The 21,431-nt window shown below is 36.5% G+C and overlaps 4 protein-coding genes across 7 annotated transcripts; 3 read left to right on the top strand and 1 right to left on the bottom strand.

The window, feature by feature from the left end:
* The first annotated feature begins 740 nt into the window (after window positions 1–740).
* LOC114724632 (BTB/POZ and MATH domain-containing protein 4) lies at window positions 741–19,838 on the top strand. 2 transcript variants are annotated; one of them, XM_028911026.1, is made up of 7 exons: window positions 741–745; window positions 6,944–6,949; window positions 12,394–12,400; window positions 15,966–16,381; window positions 17,254–17,599; window positions 17,732–18,008; window positions 19,267–19,838. In XM_028911026.1, exons 4-7 carry the CDS (start codon window positions 15,990–15,992, stop codon window positions 19,506–19,508), a joined length of 1,257 nt encoding a protein of 418 aa, XP_028766859.1. In that variant the 5' UTR covers window positions 741–745; window positions 6,944–6,949; window positions 12,394–12,400; window positions 15,966–15,989; the 3' UTR covers window positions 19,509–19,838. The 2 variants fall into 2 exon arrangements, with proteins under 2 accessions (XP_028766859.1, XP_028766858.1); XM_028911025.1 differs by lacking the exons at window positions 741–745; window positions 6,944–6,949; window positions 12,394–12,400 and having other exon boundaries at window positions 15,857–16,381.
* On the top strand, window positions 2,647–7,355 carry LOC114724631 (probable inactive leucine-rich repeat receptor-like protein kinase At3g03770). 3 transcript variants are annotated; one of them, XM_028911023.1, is made up of 8 exons: window positions 2,647–3,220; window positions 3,370–4,835; window positions 5,016–5,149; window positions 5,393–5,633; window positions 5,789–5,991; window positions 6,107–6,159; window positions 6,350–6,461; window positions 7,067–7,355. In XM_028911023.1, exons 2-8 carry the CDS (start codon window positions 3,500–3,502, stop codon window positions 7,337–7,339), a joined length of 2,352 nt encoding a protein of 783 aa, XP_028766856.1. In that variant the 5' UTR covers window positions 2,647–3,220; window positions 3,370–3,499; the 3' UTR covers window positions 7,340–7,355. The 3 variants fall into 3 exon arrangements, with proteins under 3 accessions (XP_028766856.1, XP_028766854.1, XP_028766855.1); XM_028911021.1 differs by having other exon boundaries at window positions 5,786–5,991; XM_028911022.1 differs by lacking the exon at window positions 2,647–3,220 and having other exon boundaries at window positions 3,236–4,835; window positions 5,786–5,991.
* LOC114724633 (histone-lysine N-methyltransferase SUVR3) lies at window positions 7,809–9,552 on the bottom strand. Its single transcript, XM_028911027.1, has 2 exons — window positions 8,720–9,552; window positions 7,809–8,224 (listed from the first exon to the last, which is right to left on the bottom strand). Exons 1-2 carry the CDS (start codon window positions 9,378–9,380, stop codon window positions 7,836–7,838), a joined length of 1,050 nt encoding a protein of 349 aa, XP_028766860.1. The 5' UTR covers window positions 9,381–9,552; the 3' UTR covers window positions 7,809–7,835.
* Window positions 11,400–14,289, top strand: LOC114724634 (50S ribosomal protein L25). Its single transcript, XM_028911028.1, has 3 exons — window positions 11,400–11,946; window positions 12,573–12,702; window positions 13,741–14,289. The coding sequence occupies exons 1-3, from the start codon at window positions 11,527–11,529 to the stop codon at window positions 13,959–13,961; spliced, it is 771 nt and encodes a 256-aa protein (XP_028766861.1). The 5' UTR covers window positions 11,400–11,526; the 3' UTR covers window positions 13,962–14,289.
* Window positions 19,839–21,431: the final 1,593 nt, after the last annotated feature.

Below are 21,431 nucleotides of genomic sequence, written 5' to 3'. Positions count from 1 at the left end.
TGTGAGAGACAATGGAATGTCAATAGTCAAATACCTCAGTCCATCAATGAAACGAACCCGGATTCTCTCGCTGGTCGGTTTAAAACCCATTGGAAATTGCTTTTCTTATATTTTGATGGAACATCAATTAATGCAACACGGGTGGTGTTCGTTTATTCTTTTCTTTTAACCATCATACTCCCACCATTCTTTTTAATTGGTCGCTTCTGGAAATAAATACTACTATTTCTATTTACCTGTTATTTTAAAATTTTTAAACAATATTTATAAGTATTTAATACTTATATTTTTATATCTTTATTTTTTTTATAAACAATTTTTATATCTTTATTATAGTCAGAGCATCGGAAATAATTATGGAACATTTACATTAAAACTATACAAAATTGACATTGACGGTGTTTTTTTTAAATGAATTCTGCATTTGGCATGCTTATTAAAAAAATTATAATTTTCAGATTGAAGATTAAATAAAAAAAAGATATATTTTAAGGAACTGGATAGCTGTATTTTATTATATATGAGAACCACTTAATGAAAAAAAAATGATAAGAAATTCAAACAGAGCTATATTTTTTTTTGCTAAAGTATAGGTATCCTTCTATTGAAAGCAATCTTATTCAAGGTATTGTCAAGCACTAAATATGAACACCTCTCTCAGTAAGAATTTAAATATTGATTCGTCACGTTGTGAAAGATTAACCCGTTTCATTGAACCCAATACCTATTGGTTGATAGAGCCACAGTACGCCAACATCACAGGGGCTCCTATCGGGCTTCTTATTCGGCCCATTAAGTGGATGCCCACTGTAGGAGCCCATGTTATTTTCAAGGCTGAAGAAGTGATGATGTTTGCAACGTGAGGCCCAATGTATATGAGTTCTAAAATTGGGCCATATGTTCTCTGTTTTGCGTGTTCGTCTTTTGGGTTCATATCAAACTGGTTGTTTGATGTTTATTTTTTTAAAAAGACAAAAATTCTACGGAAACTCGACCTGTAAATTTTATAATTTTTTTTAATTATTATTGATATCAATATTTTATATTGCAATTATGATTGAAACAATCAAATAACACTCGCTATCATGATGAGTCAAGGTAAAATATTTTCTCATCCTGTTTTTCTATGATGTATTTATTTATTTTTTGATGCAAAAGAAGTTTAGGTGATTGTATTTCGATCTACCTCAGGTCACAAGAGTGCATGACTGTGGGCTGTGGCGAATGGCGATATTAATAAAATAACGCCGGCATGGAGTTTTAAATCCATGGGAATCATATCAAAATGAATTTCCATTGATGGAGGGTTTGAATTTTGAACCTATGAAAATTCCTTGGAAAATTATTCACTCTTTTAAAGGCAAATGCCAAAAAGAAACGAAGCCGACAATGTCCAACCGCATCTTCCTCACATTCTTTTCTGCGTAATAGAACTCTCCATTTGTTCTCTTTATCGTTACTTTTCTTTTCTTTATTCTTATTTTTTAATTACTTATTTTAAAATATTCGAGTTTAGTAGCTTCGCTTACTCTGTTGATTGAGATTGTCATGATTCTGGTTCCACTTTTGGTGGGTCATGACCCCTTTAAACAATTTTTGAGTGCATCATAATCCATATTTGCATGAAATAAACTTGAAAACTGTAATAGCTGAACTGCGCATAAAAAACTGTTTTGTTCAAATCAAACTATGGTTTCACTGTTAAATTTCCCCAGAAATGGGTCTATCAGGAATGACGCTTCTTCATCAAACCAGCGCCGACAACAATAATCCCTACTTTTCTTTTGGGTCTAACCTAATGCAGAAAAATAATCTGGTCAAATTTGGTTGCACATTTATCGTGATTAGACTAATAACATATGATAGTGTCTAAAAAGATAGAAGCGAGACAAAGGAAAAGAACAAGAACAAGGACAGGCGAAAGAAAAGCATCCAACGTGCTCAGATTTTTGGCAAGTTGTAATTTTTATTTTAAATACGCAATTTGAACTTACCAAAAAAAAAACAGAGTATAGCGTAGTTGCATGACGATTCCGAAGTTGTAGTAGTCTCCATTCGCCCTAAAGTCACCGAGAGAATTGAGTGCATGATGATTAATAACATAATTTAATCTTTTAACTGATCTCTGAGAGAAAAAGTGCAATAGCAGAACGTGATATGTTTTGCATTAATCTATAGTGTATAAGCACAACGTCCCTAACAGAGGCTAACCAAGTTTGAATCATTATATTGCATTATTACAATGATGCTCCAATCGTACCATGGAGAAAATTGTTGAGTTGTTGGGAAGTAAACGATGTGCTTCATAATTTATAGCCATTGTTTGGAAGAACTATATTTTGTGGAAGGCTGGAAACTACTTGTTCATCATCTGATCATGCCGATTTATCTGCTCTTCAGGTGAGAATAAACACATAAATGATTCTATTAATGGCAAACGAAAGAGAAAAAGAAGGGAGCCAAAGGCAAGAAATATAAAATGAGGGGCCATCCCTTAAAGCCAAGCGACAGAAAGATATGGCTTGATGATCCCAGAAAGCGATAGTCTATGTTTAGTTGTTTACAGTCTAACTCTCTGAGCCAAACCCACTTCCTGTTGGTTTCTTTCGAGATCATGAAAAAGAAATAAAGTGACAAAGTAAGCTCATTAACAATATCTGCTGCTGGACTCCACATGTTCATGTCAAAGATATCATGTCGAGGAATAAAGGGTCTCCATCCCTCTCGAATCTTCCTTTTTCTTTCCCCACAGAAGCTATGTCCTCTGCAAAGCAAATCAATGTCCCGGGAAATTCATGGATGACCAGGTTCGCCAGACTTTTCTGACTGGCAATGGTGAAATGTCGGTTTGTGAGATAATCCAGTGTGTGCCTCTTGGCCCTTTCATTTTCTTCCAACCCCTCAAGAGCTGACACCTGGGAAACTTGTTTCTTTGATTTCGGGACTTGGTATACGTAGGTTGTTTGATTGTGGTTCTTCTTCTTCGACTTATAAACAGGAGCACAAAGAGACATGTCATAATTTTGACTTTTTTTAAATCTGGGTTATTTTTTCTACTTACCCACTGTACTTCAAGGGGGCGGGGGAAGGCATGCTTAAGTTAGGAGATGGAGTTGGCTTGCGATAAGAAAGAAAACACCGTACTCTAAGGCTTCACAAGCTGGGAAGAACCATTTTTGAGCTCAGCACCCAAACCAATTTGTTCATCCACTCTGTTGAGGTAATTATAACTTTCTGACCAGATATCTTGTTGGTTTTCCATGACGCATGGCATCTCTTTGAGCCAGTCATCAACCTTGGAGACTTTTGGCCTCGGATTAACTCAAGATTACTCCTTCATTAAACTTAACCCGCCTTACTAAATTGCAGGGTTTCTGCTCATGATCTTGGGAAACTAAGCTTCAATTCTGAGAGTATATGTGATCTTGAGTATATATTTTCTCAAGCACTTTCAAGAGTACCACGGAACTCCAGTTCATTTCCTGCATACCCTTTACTAATGGCAGAAAAATTCTATCCCTCGAAGCTTTTGATTTTTGTGACACTTCTACTTTCTTTCAATCACTCAGAGCAACTGCAATCTTCACAGCCTCAGACTCTTCTAAGAATCAAACGGCTTTTGAACTTTCCTTCTGCTTTAAGTAGCTGGAATAGCAGCACAGACTTCTGCAGCCCTGACTCAGATTCTTCTCTTACTGTCGTATGCTATGAAGATACCATCACGCAGCTTCATATAATAGGTGAAAAGAGAGCTTCGCCACTTCCTAAAAATTTCTCAACAGAATCCTTTGTCGCAACACTAGCCAGGCTTCCTCATTTGAAAGTCCTCACACTGGTTTCTCTTGGCATCTGGGGTCCACTTCCGGGTAAGATTGCTCGATTGTCATCACTGGAAATAGTTAATATGAGTTCAAATTTTCTATATGGTGTCATCCCTCAGGAGCTTTCATTACTGTCAAATCTTCAAACACTCATCCTTGATGACAACATGTTTTCTGGGAAGCTTCCAGATTGGATTGATTCTCTTCCAGCCTTGACAGTGTTAAGTCTGAAAAACAATCTGTTCAATGGATCTGTACCTGATTCTTTGGGTAGCTTGGAAAATTTGAGAATTCTTTCACTTTCTCATAATCACTTTTATGGAGCAGTACCCGATTTAAGACATTTGACTAATCTTCAAGTGCTGGAATTGGATGATAATGCTTTTGGACCTCAGTTTCCTCGACTTGGCACCAAGTTGGTTACTCTAGTTCTAAGAAACAATAGTTTCAGATCCAGTGTCCCCGCTGAAGTGACCACGTTTCATCAGCTTGAGAGATTTGATATCTCATCAAACTCATTTGTGGGGCCATTCCACCCTGCATTGTTATCTCTTCCATCTATCATATATCTCAACATTTCTGGAAACCAACTCACTGGAATGCTTTTTGAAAATCTAACTTGCAGTTCTGAACTCCAAGTTGTGGATCTTTCCTCGAATCTGTTGACTGGAAGCTTACCTGGATGTTTGCAGTCAAAAAACAATGATAAGACTGTCCTTTATGCTAGAAATTGTCTGCAAGATATCAATCAAAATCAGCACTTACTCCCCTTTTGTCATACTGAAGCCCTAGCAGTGGGAATATTACCTGAGAGCAAGAAACACAAGGATCAATCTAAGGTTGGCCTTTCTCTTGGGATAGTGGGCGGCATTCTTGGAGTAGCAGCATTTGTTGCCTTGGTTTTCTCCATTAGTAGAAGAGGAAATGTCAAAAGCAACATTAAGAATTCCCCGACAAGATTAATATTAGAGAGTGCAACTCCCACATACTCATCTAAGCATCTTTCTGACGCAAGTAAGTCTATTTCTCTCTCTTGTGAATTCAACCCAACAATTTGACGTCTGATTGATTGCAACTGAAAGAGTAATCAGAATTAGCTTATAAATTAGACTCTGCAATACATAAATACTTTCATCTTTATCCTTCCACATTTAAGATACATTGTGTGACCATTTCTTTTTCCTGAACCTAAAGGGTACATATCTCAAACAATGAAGTTGGCAACAGTTGGCCTGCCAGGTTATCGAACTTTCTCTCTGGAAGAGATTGTGGTAGCGACAAACAATTTTGATACATCTTCTTTCATGGGTGAAAGTTCTCAGGGACAGGTACTTTGATTTTAGCTGAGATCTATGAAGAGTCGGCATTTCCTTTAAATAAAGGCCTCTTTGTGATTCCCCCCCCCCCCATACTAGTGCATATGAAAAAAATTTCTTTATGTACATGTCACTGGCTCCCGGCTTATATATAACTGATTATTCAAGCAAAATCAAGCTCAAATCTTCTTTTTCTTTGTTTTTTCTTTGGTCTATGGTATTTTATCAAGTAATGTCTCATTCTTGTATGGTCAGATGTACAGAGGCCGGCTGAGGCATGGTATTCTTGTTGCTATAAGATGCGTGAAAATGAAAAAAAGATACAGCATTCATTACTTTATGCACCACATAGAACTGATATCACAACTCAGGCATCGCCATCTAGTCTGTGCCCTAGGACACTGCTTTGAATATTATTTAGAAGATTCAACTGTCAGCAGAATATTTCTTGTCTTCGAATACGTTCCAAATGGCACACTAAGGAGCTGGATCTCAGGTAATTCATTGAAACATCAATTATGATGCCACTCCATCATGAATTTACAATTGTAGGCTTTTTAGTCTTGATTTTTTTCTGTCCTGATTTTCGACTTTCCATTCTTTATACTGGTGCGATAATTGATCACGATGGGTTTACATGTTATTCGGCAGATAGGCGCTCAAAAAAATCACTTGGTTGGACTCAACGCATAGGAGCTGCAATTGGAGTAGCAAAGGGCATTCAGTATCTACATACTGGTATTATCCCTGGTGTATATTCAAACAATCTCAAAACAACAGATGTTTTAATGGATCAGAATCTTGGTGCAAAAATCTGCAGTTATAACCTGCCCTTTTTATCAGACATGGGAAAGGTATGAAGAAAATCATTGTGTTTCTAGAAAAAGGGAGGAAAAACTCATGTTTTCCCTACAAGTATGATCTTGGAAGATGGCTTCAATTGATTCTCAGCCAAGCTTACTTTTGCAGGTTGAGCACGGAACTTCCTCCAGCGGCTCCAAAAATCCTAGCGTTAATGAAAGGTCCCCTATAGAAATCAATTTAGTCTGCTTTTGAGTAAAAGTGACTAAATAATCAATAACAAACACGGCACTTGATGAAAATGAAGACTGACACTGTACCACATAATATGGGAAGGTTTCATATGAAAAAAATACCTGCGCTGCAGTTCTATAAAGTAATTTCTAACGGATGAACTCTACTGCTTTGCAGTGCAAAACATGAAGATAAGTCAGATATATACGACTTTGGAGCAATACTACAGGAAATGATTCTGGGAAGGGCAGCGAAGTCAAGGAATGAAGCGGATGGCTTGAGGGTTCTGGTAATAACACATTGTCTTTTCACCAGTTCGTACCTTTTCAGATTCGCTTCTTGAAATTTTAAATGATTCGTTGCTCATAGATACAGAGATTTGGCATCACGAGGATGACTCTGATTTCTTAAGTCAGAATGTCAGTCTCATCACTTAGAAATATAAGAAATGTTTAAGCTTGCAATAGACAGAACTGTATAAAAAATGATAATTAAAGGAATGCCCACACGGTAAAAGCAAGAAAAATATAAATATAGCTATGCCAAATGTGTGTAATGCATTATTGATCTATTACTGAATGTATCAGCCTCCAGAATTTGAGAGCATATTAATTAAAATCTTCATCCTGCCAAAACAGAAAAGCTTGCGTATCTTGTTCCATTGGAGACGATACATTTATAGGAGGCGGACTACCCATGCAATCCGATTACAATCAAGGGAAAATAAAAAAAAATCCTAATCATAAAATCTAATCAATGCGCAAGATGGAGACGGAAATTTAGGATGATACAAAAGAAAACAATTTCGATTCTGTCATACTGACCCAACGGTCATATTAGACTGAGATTTCTAACACATCAAAGTGAACTGCAATTATCTGGATCTCTTGGCAGTTTCAAGCGAGCATAATAGGTGATGAAGAAGCTAGAAGGAGCATTGTAGATGCAGGAGTTCGCAAGTCATGCTTGGACCAATCGTTGAAGACGATGATGGAGATTTGCGCAAGGTGCCTTGCCAAAGATCCAGTGGAAAGGCCTTCCATCGAGGATGTTTTGTGGAATTTGCAGTTTGCTGCTCAAGTTCAGGATGCTTGGCGAGGGGAATCTCAAAGCAGTGAGGGATCTCCAGGCTCTCCTTTTGAACCTCGACGACTCACCTTCCATTAGTGTCAATCACATTTTTGTATATTAGTTTCACTGTAAGCCACAGGTTCATGTATCCCATTCAGACTTCATCACTTGTCATGGCACACAGAACAACAAAACACCAGGAATGCTATGTTAGTTCGGCTTATCCGGATATAGAAGGGCCTCGACCAGTTTTCATTTTGAATTCCTTCAACAGAGACTCCACTTCCTTTCTAGCCTCCTCAGTTCTCTCTCTTGTCTCATCGGGACGAAGATGATGAACGACACTCGTCTTTAACAATGACATCCTTCACCATTAATGTGCAAGCACTTCTGAAATGCTTGTGATTGTCTCTCCATGTAATAAAAGCGTACATAGCACCAGAACATATATTACAGCAAACTTTCGTAGGAGTTCAACGGTATGAAGTATAAACTGCAAAGCTAATTGTAATTTCTAAGACAAAGCTTAGTTTCAAATTGAATAGCAGGGGTGGGGTATGAAAGGATGAAAGTCGTATTGGCAAATCCCGTCTTAAGTGTCTTCTGAGGGCAATGTTCCAAAGCAAGAAGAGCTACCACAAAAACATGGCAAACCCATAGGCCTTGTCCTGATTTCTCCATAGCTAAAAGTAAGCTCTACATCTTTTTCTATATCTTCTACAGCAAAGAAACAAAGTCGAGGAAATAAAGCTCCCGACCTTCTCACTAGTTTTGTGCTTAAATTACCACCATCACAAGAATGATTAATGAACCGTGCCACATTTCCTATTCTTGTGGCATCAATATTCATCCTCAGACAAGCCCTTCCAGATGGCAGATGCTCCCTCACAACCAAAAGAGCAGAAGAAAACTGACCTCGTGATGAAAGCTCATCATAACACCGATGTCTCCTCCTCGCTTCCTTGGTTGTCAAGAGTTCACCTTTATATAACAGGAATCCAAACATCAATCTTACATGCAGATAAAAAAAGCCATGCATGGACCCACAAGCAGAAGATATTTCAATCAGTTCACCTTAGCAGACTCAAGAAATTAGTTTCTATCAATCTTCACACAAACTTTCTTCTGATGTACATATATCTAACACATAATGGGAAAGTTTGGATATTGCACTTCTCTATTCTAAGAGAATTTATCTATGTAAGAAATTCTATTGCCAACACCAGTGCCAGAATCATCTGCTGAAACAGCATTCGGAAGGAGATGGTCACATTATTTTGTGCCTCCTTTTGTAATTCCCTAGCAATCTTCTCCAGGTGGTTAACCTAAGGTAGCCACGCAACACACTAGATTGTGGATAACCATTTACTTTGTCCGGTGACGTCTCTTTCGTTTCAACCAAATGGAATAAATAAATGTAAATAAATTTCATTCAAATTAACCGAATAAGGCAAACAAACTTGCAGTAATATATACCTGCATATTCACATACGAACTGGCCTTTCCGTATCAATTGGTCAGCGAACAAACCCCATCCTTTCCTCCTATCCCTCACGATTTTCAACCGAACTGAAATCCCCTTCTGACTCAACCGATTTCCACACTGCATCCCGCACTTACAACGCGGTCCGCACTCGTTGGCCACATCCAACCCAGCCAACCTCGAACAAGGACACCTGTCGTCTTCATCCCCAGCATCCCCACAAGTGTCACAGTCACATCCGGATACACTCTGACCCTCTTCATCAACTAACCTCACTGATTCCATAGCAAGCTTACCAAACCAGTCACGGGTGGCAGCAAAATTCGAACCCCAGGATTGACGAAGAAATTGCGAATCAGAAGGTAGAATTAGGGAAGGAGTGTAGATGAAGAAAGAGTATGGCGTATCATCAACGGTGTTGCGAAATGTTATAGGCAAATTCTCGAACCCTCTTGACGAATCAGATACGCGGCGGAGGATGATGGTCTTGGAAATAAAGGAAAAGGCTTTGCAGGTCAAAGAGACATTGGCAAGCTCCAAAGGGGTTAGCCATGGGAGGATGAGTTCTGCGCATTGAAGGAGTAGAGGTCTTTTGTCGCCTTCCTCTTCTTCATTGAACTTGCAGGATTTTGAAACGGGTTCCCCGTCCACCATCAGAGTCGTTGCCTTTACAATCCCTATAATTTTTAGGTCAGCAACTTTCCATTTTTGTCCCGACAACTGAGTTATTCGCCATAATTTTCAGGTCAGAAGGGCTCAAGTACTGGGAACGGAAGAAATCCCCACTCTACCTTTCCATTTCAGGTGTAAATTTTTTTTTTTGCCAGCACATTTCAGGTGTAGATTGATTGATCGTATAGCGGCGCGCTTTTTCTGGGATTTTCCAGTTCAGAATGCAATTCTCAAAATTTGGCACATTCATGGCCCATGGCTCGGATCTTTATTTTTCATCTGTGGCCTCGTTGTTTTAATTATCTTTTTAAATGTGCAACAGTTTTAGAGTTTTAATACAATTTTCACTCCATAAAATGTGTGCTTATTTTAATTTTGATTTTTTAAATTTTTAAATCCCTCAAATTTTTTTATTTAAAAAATTGATAGTTATAATTTAGCAAAAATTTGAATTATTTTATAAAAGACTAAAATCTATAATTTGAAACTTGAAAAAAAAAAAATAAAGGCATATTTGAGAGGGAAAATTATATTAACCCTTTTATTACAGAGGTAACGTATATTCAGTATTCTGAAATATTTTTTGGGTACATCTAGCACCTTAAAATATTTTATAGTATATCCAACACCTTAAAATATTTTTTAGTGCATCCAGCATTTCAAAATATTTTTTTGTACGTTTAGTACCCAAAAATATTTTTTGATATATTCAACATAAAAATATAAAAAAAATATTTTAGAGTGCTGGATACGTTACAGAATATCTCAAGATGTTAGATCATCTTAATCTTTTATTATATTACTCTTCTAATTTTAAATATAAAATCTTTTTTATCGTATAATTTACATTATAAAAATAATATTATATTTAGGATCAACAGAATATAATTTTTTTTTTACTTTTTTTTAATAAAATAAATCGTTTTACTTTTACGACTATTAAATTGGGTGTAGGCCCAACAACCGCAGACCCAATAGAAGTGGGTTGGAGGGCGATAGCCTAGATGTGGAATGCTTATGGGAGGGCTGGTGAACTATATAACGTAAATCTAGGCCCCAAAAAAATGAATCCAAGATCGCGGGTGTATACCGTGTAGCTTCCCAATTTATTTTGGGCTGTTTGAACGGCCCAAAAAAAAAATTTTAATCTAACTTTTAAAAAAATAAGATTAGCTAAAAATTAGATTGGGTCATCTGATTTATATTTGGATTAATTTTTATAAAATTTAATTTGTAAAATAGAAAAGTTGTTTGGATTATAGTTGGATAAGTAAATTTAGTTTGTAGAATGATTAAAATAAATATGAATTTTATTAAATAATAAAAAGTGATTAAAAATATAAATTTACAAAGTATAATAATTTTTATTTATTATAATTGGAAGAAGTTATATGTGATGAATAAAAATATATTTAAATTAAAAATTATAGTAATGTGAAAATTTCGAAATCAAATAACACTAATATAATTAATTGGATGATATATTATGCAAGATTTACGCAAATATAAAATGAAAGACAATATTGATAATTAAAAATATTATAAAAGTTATGTTAAAAATTATTTCTACCTAAGAGAGTATTAAAAATAAATAACTAATTAGGAAGTATAAAGAATATGCACATAGAAACATAAAAACAATATAAATATAAGGACAAAATGTCTTTTAGTTCTAAAAAATTATTTATATATAAGTCGTTTTAGATATTTTTATATTTTTATAATTATGTTTAAGAACATAACTTTTAACCTATAAATGTTAAAATCGTGAGAAACAACTATCAAATTTTTAAGATACCTTTAGCTTTCTAAGGGGGGTGTTTGGTAATTTCAAAAGTGCTTCTCAGAAGTATTTTTTCATAAAACGAAACAGATTTTTTTATATATTTATGTCGTAAATCATAAAAACACTTCTGAAATTATAATTTGATTTCCATCCAAACACATTTTAAATGCCGCAACAAACAGGCACTTTGTTTGCGTTACGCTTCGGCCCCACTTTTTGTCTGCCCATTTGATCCGCCACTTTCGACTCCAGGCAGCCACCTCGGCGATAACCCTCGAATTCATTTCCAAAACCCCTCTTAAGCCCGCGCTGGCTTGGTCGTCCGGTGAAGCGTAGCAAACTATGTATCTTTGCCGGCGAATATTCACCAAAGCCTCGCATCTCCGTTACTTCTCACAAGCCGCCACAGCCGTCGCTCCCCAAGAGCCTCTTGACCTCCCACCATTCACGTATCTCGAAGGTTTCCCGAGGCCCGACCCCAGATACGCTGAGGCGATCCTTGCTATACCTCGCTCCGCCTCGGGACGTATCATTTCTGCCAAGGAGCGCAAGGCTGGGCGAGTGCCTAGCATCGTCTTTGAGCAAGAGGATGGCCAACACGGGGGCAACAAGCGCCTCATTTCCGTCCGTACTAATCAGATCCGAAAGCTCGTCACCCATCTAGGTCGATCATTTTTTTTGTCCAGACTTTTTGACCTGGAGGTTCGGACGGGGTTCGAATCCGAAGATATTGTAGAGAAGATTCGGGTTTTGCCCCGGCTGGTAACTTTCTAGAGTCACTTATTGGCTAGCTATATTCCTGTACGAATCGTTGAATTTGAATTTCTTAATGAAACAATATTTATCAATGCCTTTTTGAGGAATTAGAAGTTGAAGGATTATTGGATGGTAAATGATTTGTTGAGCTTGCTTTCCTCAACATTGAAGATAGACGTTGGCGAATGATTTGTTATTTGAAGTGTCGTTGCATTTCTTTGTTCAACTATGATTACTTTCGCATTCATCATTCTTCAGAGACCTAATCATAGGGTATTCACTCCTGCATTTTTATTTCCTTCCCTTGTAAGATGAGTACTGAGAGACAAATTTGTCGAGCAGTCACTGTGACCTTATAGGCATTTAGTTGCATCTGTGACGATAGGCGCAAGTGCTATGTATTATGTTTGTCTTCGAAATGGATTTCGTTTACTTTTCTCTTGAAAGTCAACCTTGGATCAGCCTCTTCCCATGTAGATAGTATCTGTTCACTTTTTGTTTTTGCTTGTATAGCATGAGAAAATAAGTGAATCTTTCTCTTCATTAAATCATTTATGAATACGTATGTATACTGTGCATCCACTTTGAAATTACTGACTTGTTCTTTACTCTATCCTTCAAAAACTTTTCAGCTTCACCTGCATGCAGGCAGCGATGAGCCGTTAAATGTCACATTCATAAGGGCTCCATCACATGCTTTGTTGAAAGTTAACGTTCCTCTTGTATTCAGAGGAGAAGATGTGTCCCCTGGATTGAAGAAAGGTAACTCCTCATGGAACACGTTTTGTGGTTATGTTTTTGGTTTCCTACTGCGTTTACTTGTTTTCTCATCTTTGCATCATTTCTCAAGACAAGAAAGAAAGGATCTGAGCTCCGTAATTTAGCTGGATAAACTGGCCTGTAGGGGTTCAATTATGGGTTTAAACCACGGTGGTAAAGGCAAATGAATTTTGTGAAAACGTCAAGTTGTGCCTGTGTTTATGGCTCAAGCATTAGTTTTGTATATGGAATTTCTAAGATGTTTTCCTTGCACCAGCATGATAATTCTAGTTATGATTTTTCTTAATATGTTAGATTAGAATTTGCGTAGATTAGCGGTGTATCTCCATTATTCACAATGAGTCATTTTAATGCTATAGAGGCCAGTCGAAGTGTCCTCTGGCACAGTTTAGGCTTTGGTTTTGGTGCTTCCATTATTCACCTACAGTCCCTCTGCCTTCTGTTCACTCCCCCCCCCCGGGGGCCGGGGGGTTATTTTGCTATCTGCCTATTATTTTCCCATCCTTTTGACCATGTCTAAGCCTCCCATAACAAGAAGCTCTCCTGAAACCGCCCTCATTGGCAAGAAGTTTGCCCCATGGATTATTTGCAGCATATTTAGGGAATGGGAAAAATTATTCGAAATGATCTCAAACAATTTGCACGTTTCTTAAAGGATGAAGCCAGATAGGCCATTTTCTTTGTATTGGTTCTAAGCCATGGATTCCAAGTTTGGTGCCTGGGATTAAGTTGATTATTTTCAGAATGTCTTGGTCATGAAACCCTACGTCACTCCTCACCAGTGATCAGTGATGGTTGCATGTTTATACATTTGATTGATGAGATATGAGATCTTGTTCAACAAAAATATCCCATGGTTTAAGATGCATTACAAATTTATAAGATTAAAACTCCTTAAGTCACAAGATGAAATAAGTTGGACTTCTAATATTCCCGGACATAGGGATTATGCCATCAAATTTTCAGCTCATTTTTTTCTTTACTTGGTTGAGACGAAATTCCAACTTCACAAATTTGCAGGTGCCTATTTGAATACCATCAAAAGGACTGTCAAGTACCTGTGCCCCGCAGATATTATCCCTCCATACATCGATGTGGACTTGAGTGAGTTGGATGTGGGACAGAAGTTTGTTATGGGAGATCTCAAGGTTCACCCTGCATTAAAACTTCTTCAGTCAAAGGACGAACCTGTTTGTAAAATAATGGGCCAAAGGGTCTCTGAGCAAAGGAAATCCAAGTAACTGCTTTTATTTCCGGCAGCTGATACGGCTGCAGGGAGGCATTTTGTAGCTAACGTGTATAATTTGTGCTCATCATATTGGTTGATTCTTGGTAGCGGTTAAGGACGCACAGAATTTCAGTGCAAGTTATTTCTTCCTTCCGGTTTCTGCGCCCTTTTGGTTTCTTTCTCACTTCTTCGAAACCTTAAATTCTCTTTGTTACATCTTTTGGCTGGAATGAGGACACTGGGGATGAGAATAGGGAATTTGGGCTTCGGCCATTTTATTAAAGCTTGCTGATACATTTTGTATTATTGAAGTTCTACATTTAATTGAAGTGCTGTCTTTAGGTACTGGTCTCTAAGTTAGTCCCGAAAAAGGAAAGGGTATCAGTGTTTTGGCTCAAGCACTAACAATTCTAATTGCCTTAGAGGCGGCTAAACCAGCTCACGTTAAATTCATTCGCCCCTCCTCCCTTCTTTTTTTTTCCCCCCTTTTCATTTTGGGTTTTTTTTTCCCCGGTGCGGTGGGGGTGCTTAGACTTAACAGCATCAAATCCTTTTTTCGTTGCTGAAGCTAGTACGGGGGTAAGGTTTTATTTTGCTTCCTAGAGGTGTGTTTGGTATGAGGGATTTGGGAGAGAAGAGAGGGGAGGGGAAGAACTTTAATCATTTTCTCTTATTTGGCAACACACAAATTTTAGGAGGTTCCCTCCCCTCCTCAACCTCTTCTCCAAAATTGGGAGGATTTGGAGAGAAGAGGCAATTTTGTCATGTTGTGACCATTACATATATATTTTGTCATGTTGTGACAATTATATTCATATTTTATCATGTTGTAACTATTATGTTTATATCTTAAATAAAATAAGAGTAAAATTGTCTATATTAAAATATTTTTTCCTCTCTTTCCCTTTTTTTTTAATAAATCCAAACAAAATAATATTAAAATCTTTCCACTCTCCTCTCTTTCCTTTTCCTCTATTAAAATCCATTCCCTTTTCTTCTTTTCATTGAGCCAAACATACCCTAAAAGTATTGATTTCCTTCTGATATGCCACAGCCATATTATTTGTGGAAATATATGTTATAAATTTATTTTCTGGGTCAGCTAAAAAATTTTACAACAATTTATCCTGTAAAATGCGCATAAAAATGTACTAAATAAGTATAATAAATCAATAAACGTTAAAGTAAAACAAGCATCAGCCATTATTTATGATTTACTAAATAAATATTTTTAAATGATCATAAAATTTAATATGTTTTTTTAATAAATGTCTTTAGATTTAATGTATTTGAATGAGAAAAACATGAAAAACATATGATTAGATTTAATATCAGGCAGGCAGAGGAAGATACTTACGTAAATACGTAAATAATATTACGTCCGGTTCTTAATATAAAACTTAATTTGAATTTTATTTCAGTCCTAATTATAAAACCTCAATCCATATTATCTCTCATATTTATCTATTTTTTCTAAGATAATTCTTTTAATAATGATAGTTCTAGCCAAAACATTTGATTAGCAAGGATATTTTAGGAAAGACAATACCTATTTATTATAAATAACTAATTTAATTTTTTTTTAATCTCCTCTAATAAATCAACTAACTCTTATAATTATGATCGGACGTAGTATATAATTTTATATTAGCATTTCTTATTCTGACATTATTTCTCATTTCTATCAAATCAAATTCAAATTGGCCACGTACATTCACTGGGAGACCTATATAAACTTAGGGGGTGTTTGGATAGAAACCAAACCATGGTTTCAAAAGTGCTTTTACGGATTACGAAGTAAATATGTGGAGGAGGTTACCTCGTTTTGTGGAAAAGTGATTCTGAAACCACGGTTTTGGGGTATCCAAACAGGCCCTTATTGTAAACGTCAGGTAAGTTTGCGGGAAAGGAAAGAAATTCCTAGCAATTATAAAGCTTTGAAGGAAAAGAAGAGACATCCGGAAACAGCAGCGTCATTAGCCTGCCCAGGGATCCAATTCCGTTGTGGCTTTATGATCCTGGTCATTTCAGATTGGACGACATGAATTCGCCGGGGAGGAATAGGAGCATTTTGGTCTTGCCCACTAGCTCCCGCTCGGTGACCGAGACCGTCAATGGTTCGCATAACTTTGTAATCAAGGGCTACTCTCTCGCCAAAGGTATCGGCGTTGGTAAGCACATAGCTAGCGAGAATTTCACTGTCGGAGGTTTCCAGTGGGCCATTTATTTCTATCCGGACGGGAAGAATCCCGAGGATAATTCCACGTACGTTTCGGTGTTCATTGCGCTTGCGAGCGAGGGTACTGATGTGCGAGCACTGTTTGAGCTGACATTGGTGGACCAGAGTGGCAATGGAAAGCACAAAGTTCATAGCCACTTCGATCGATCGCTTGAAAGTGGGCCTTATACGCTCAAGTACAGGGGCAGCATGTGGTGAGTTTTTCTATTGAGATTTCAAATTTGATTATTTTCCTCAGGACGCTGTATTTTCCTGGTATGGTACCGTGTCTTTTTGTTGGCTGGAAAGAATATTTGGAAATTGGTGATGAAATTGCTAGTTGCTGTTAAATATGCAGTGCTTTAGATGATGTGTTTGAGGAGTCAACATTTTTATGAGCTGTCTTTCGTGTAAGTTTTTAATTGTCCATTTGGAGGTCTGATTACTTCCTTCGGAAATGGTAAATATGCATCATGTCAATACACTGACACCAAAGCATCATATGGCACATATAATTGCAATTATTCAACTTCATTGACATGTCATGCACCTCGCTTTTTGTACAAGTGTAAAAGGGTGTGCAACGTTAAAAAGGGATCGTGGAAGTCACACAAGTCGCTTAGTAATGAATTTCTTCCATATATCTCTGAGTAACAAGGGAGATTGATAACTGTACTTGCTAGATGGCTTCTTTTTTCATTGCCCTTTGGATTTTCCTGGTTTTTGAAGGAATGTATTCTCAATTTTTTCTCAATATGTCATCATTTCTTTGGAATTTCTTCGTGCCAACATTAGGCATGTTCTAGACGTGTAGTTAATTTCCCTGGGATGTGTTGTTCCAATTTTGGCCATAGACCGTAGAGTTGCCATTTTAACTGTTGGGCGTGCATACAGGAATCTGTTATGTTGCTAGTAGAGATCTGTTTTTACTGTTTGTTTCTAAGGCTGGCACGGTGCATCCAAATGTTCCACATTCACTGACAATTCCATTCATTTTTTAACTTCTAATATACCTTAACTCTGCAAAGTCACAGATATGATATAACTCTACAAAATGACTGATATGCTACTGGCCTTTGTCTCTCAGGGGCTATAAGCGTTTTTTCAAACGAGCTCAGCTGGAGGCGTCGACCTTCCTTAAAGATGACTGCTTGAAGATAAATTGTACTGTTGGTGTTGTGGTTTCATCCATAGATTGTTCAAAATTAAACAAAGTACATGTCCCTGAGTCTGATATTGGTTCACATTTTGGCATGCTATTAGAAAATGAGGAAGGATCAGACATTACATTCTCTGTTTCTGGGGAAAAGTTTCATGCACACAAGCTTGTATTGGCTGCTCGTTCTACTAAATTTGAGACAGAATTTTTCAATAAGATGGAGGAAGATGATCATGAAGTTGTTATTACTGATATGGAACCTAAGGTTTTCCGGGTAAGCATGCCTGAAAATGCCTTTTCCTATCTCTCTTCTATTTATTTTGTCTTCTTCTTGTTTACAAATTCATTAGTGCAGCATATCCTTTGATTGGTTCTCTAATGTTTCTTGAGCGCTATTGTTGTGTAGGCACTGCTTCATTTTATTTATAAAGATACTCTTATAGAAGATGAAGAGCTCTTCATGTCATATTCTTCACTCTCATCAGTATCTGACACATTTGCTGCAAAGTTGTTAGCTGCTGCAGAAAAGTATGGCTTGCCAAGACTCAAACTGTTGTGTGAGTCCATACTTTGCAAAGACATTTCTATAAGTTCTGTTGCATGTATTTTGGCCCTTGCTGATCAATATCATGCCACAGAACTGAAGTCCATTTGTCTAAAATTTGCTGCTGAGAACCTTGTTGGTGAGTCTTCCTGCTTAACCTTCCAACCCTAGGCTAGATTTAAAATCTGTATTTGGCTAGTTTTGAGCATATAATATCTTGGCATGTTGTTGTAGTTTATATTCTTCTTGAACGACTTTATATTGTAGTATTTATAATTTATAATTATGTTTCTTGTGAAGTGCATTTGCGAACTCTGGGCACACTTGGTCATATTCTCCATACTTTGCACGCACTATTCCCCTCGTCCTATGTTTTATTGCCGGTTGCTGGTGTTCTAGAAATCAGCTTGGTTTGAAGATTTTCCTTGACAATGAGGCCAATTGGATGGATAGTTCTCCTTATTTTTATTATCTCATGTTTTGTCCTTATTTTTTGGTATTTAGATGCTTGCAGGATAGGATAGACCCTTATCTGGAGTCAGGATGAACTATAATTTGCCAGCTATGCATTGACAATCTCGTTACACCCCCCCCCCCAAAAAAAAAAAGAAAAGAAAAAGGAAAGAGAACATAGAAAGTTAATTGCATAGTGACATGTTTATCAACTCGAAGCAAAATTACTCATTGCCACTAGCAGATTTGGTGAAGTCACGCCTGTTGGTTTCCCAGAAAATTAAGACTTGATGTTTTCCAAAATTTGCTGTTCATGGTATAAAGGAATGGGGAGTGAAAGAAGTAAAAGTAGAGATAGACTTACTGATATTTTTTCCTTCTGCCTTGGCTCTTAAAGTGATATATGTAACTGGTGTGTTTCAGGCATTTTCTAAAAACTTAAGGAAATATTATGTGCCTACTTATGAATTTGATGAATTGAATGGAAAACTGGGAGCAAGGCGTGGCTAGAGGCTTTATGCTCTTACTTTTCCCCCTCTTCCATTGACTCATGAATTGAGTGCGCTGAATACTCCGTATTCTTATGCGTGGCTAGAGGGTCTATGCTCTTACTTTTTTCCCCCCTCTTCCATTGACTCATGAATTGAGTGCGCTGAATACTCCATATTCTTATGCAGTGGCATTGCATGCTCTTCGTAGGATTGTCATAAAACCTAGCTAAGTTTATGCTATGCTTGCACATTTGCCTTGCATTTACTGTCATTAGGTTTTGCATTCATATTGACTTTTGTTGCCTATAACATCAAATGAATTTGAATATTTGAATTTCATTTATAGATCTGTTTGTTTTCTGGACTTAGTTAAATCAAGAAAGCATCTATTAGTGATCCACAGATCTATAACTAGTTGATTCTCGTTATTTCTCCTTTTCTTGTGTGGTGCAGCTGTGATGCAATCTGATAGTTTCGAGTATCTTAAGGAGAACTGTCCATTGTTGCAATCAGAACTGCTAAAGACAGTGGCAGGGTGCGAAGATGAATTTAGTGGAGAGGGAAAATGTAGTGTGTGGGCCCAGTTTTCTGATGGCTGTGATACAAATGGAGTCGAACGAAGTCAAAATTTATGGGTTCAGCTTTCTGATGGTGTTAACAATAACAATAGGAGTCCAGGTGAAGAAGCTTCATGACGAAGAGGATCAGACACGAGTGGTCATTAAACACCCTGCAAGGCCAAGGGGCAGACTGGGGTTGGGGATGAAAACATAACAATGAAAAGAAAGGAGGCTAAAATATTGCCACCGTGCCCCCGTTGTAACATTTGTTATAAATGCTTGTTTTAAACACTGAGTTTAACACTAATATATATGATTTGACGAGGATGAAGTGGTGAGCAGTAACATTGTAACATTGTATGTGGCAGATTGTAAGGCAACTTTATCACGAGGACTACGTTTTGCTCATCAGAGTTGTGTTTTTAGTTAAAGGTTTTTGCTGTTGTGGCCATAGATTATTATTTAGCTTTATGCGCAATTATGTTGAAACTGTCTTCAAAACCTCTTCCATTACGACATATGTTGGGGGTGTTTGAAAATCCTCATTCGCCACGCCATACGCAAGTTTGGTGTGTCATTAGGAGTGTAGTTTTTGGACAAAAATTTGTTTCCCCAATAGTTACGTTTTTTTTTTGGGAAAACTATATTGGAGGGATGTGTATATTTTTTTTTTCACTTTTTAATTTGGTGTTCATTTGCTTTTTCCCTTGACAATATTAGTTCTTATAACTTTGTTCGATTAGGATTATTAGTCTCTATATAAAGGTTAACAATATTAATAGAACAAAATTAAACATTTAATTAAGAGAAAATATTAAATTGAAAATTGAAAAAAAAAATTGGTCCTTCCAAAATAGTTTTTCCTTTCTTTTTCTCACATATAAAGGAAAATAAAGACGAAAATGTTACTGGTAAAAAGATTGCCAAAATAAGATCTCTTGGAACGTACGTGGGGACGCGACATGCAGAGGTTAGCGGGCCCCAAATGGAGGCTTGTGCGTCTGAAAGGGCGCTTTCAATCCATTGAGCCATCCAACTACGGGACAGATTTGATTATCTGGATAATGTTTTCCGCGTTGGCAGTGGACCCCATTTCAAGATTTGGGTGGAAAACGTTTTGAAAACTATTCTAGGCGCAGAAAAGTAAACCTTATTGAAATTGGCCGTCGACATTTTCACATGCATTTGGAATGTTTTGTAGAATTAGAATTTTCATCAAAGTAATTTAAACGCATTAGGTATGGCTATATGGGGTGCATGGGTAGAATTTATTATGTCCAGATATGAATACACTTTAGTTATTAAAATGCTTTTATATTTTTGGTTTTGGATTAATTGGTTTGTTTCAATAAGCTGGCCTGTTAATTATAATTACTTTTCTTTTTCGCCAGAATTAATACTAATTATACAGCTGGCAAAAAAATTATATGGGTACTTTTATTTATATGAAGAAATAATTTAACCAGATCAATTGTTAGTCAAAAATTAAATGTATTTATGAGCTATCACAAGCGCATAAACTTATACAGTTATAAATAATTTAATCCAAAATCTTCTATTTATTAATGGGAGGTACCGTGTGAGTATTTGCAACGGAACTAATTTGAATTATACTTACGAAAAATTTAAATAAATATTAAATTCAACTAGTGTACAATTTTTCTGGCAGAGAAAAAACCAGCATAAAATTTAAAATTTATCGCATAGTTTCTTTGTTAGGCTTAATATGATGAACTTTTCGCCCAAAAAATATACTGAGCTAATTTGAAATATTAAGGCATATTTTACATGTACATCAATTTTTTTAATTAATTATTTTTATATTTTTTTTAATAATAATCAAGCATGGGAGGAAAGAAAAGGATTACCAAAAAATATTAAGATATTTTAAAAATAACATATCATATTAATTAATTTAATTAATATTTTTAATATATTATCTCTGGTCCTAATTATAAGATTTGTTTATAAATTACAAATAAGATTTTATAATTAGGACCGAAAATAATACTAGTTAATTCGGTCTTAATGTAGTATCAATAAATAAAGAATTTCTAT

Source organism: Neltuma alba, unplaced genomic scaffold (assembly GCF_004799145.2).
Source record: "Neltuma alba isolate B1F8T4 unplaced genomic scaffold, ASM479914v2 tig00012194_pilon, whole genome shotgun sequence".
Lineage (NCBI taxonomy): Eukaryota > Viridiplantae > Streptophyta > Magnoliopsida > Fabales > Fabaceae > Neltuma > Neltuma alba.
Note: the sequence above shows the minus strand (reverse complement) of the source record. Positions and strands in the feature narration are given on the sequence as shown.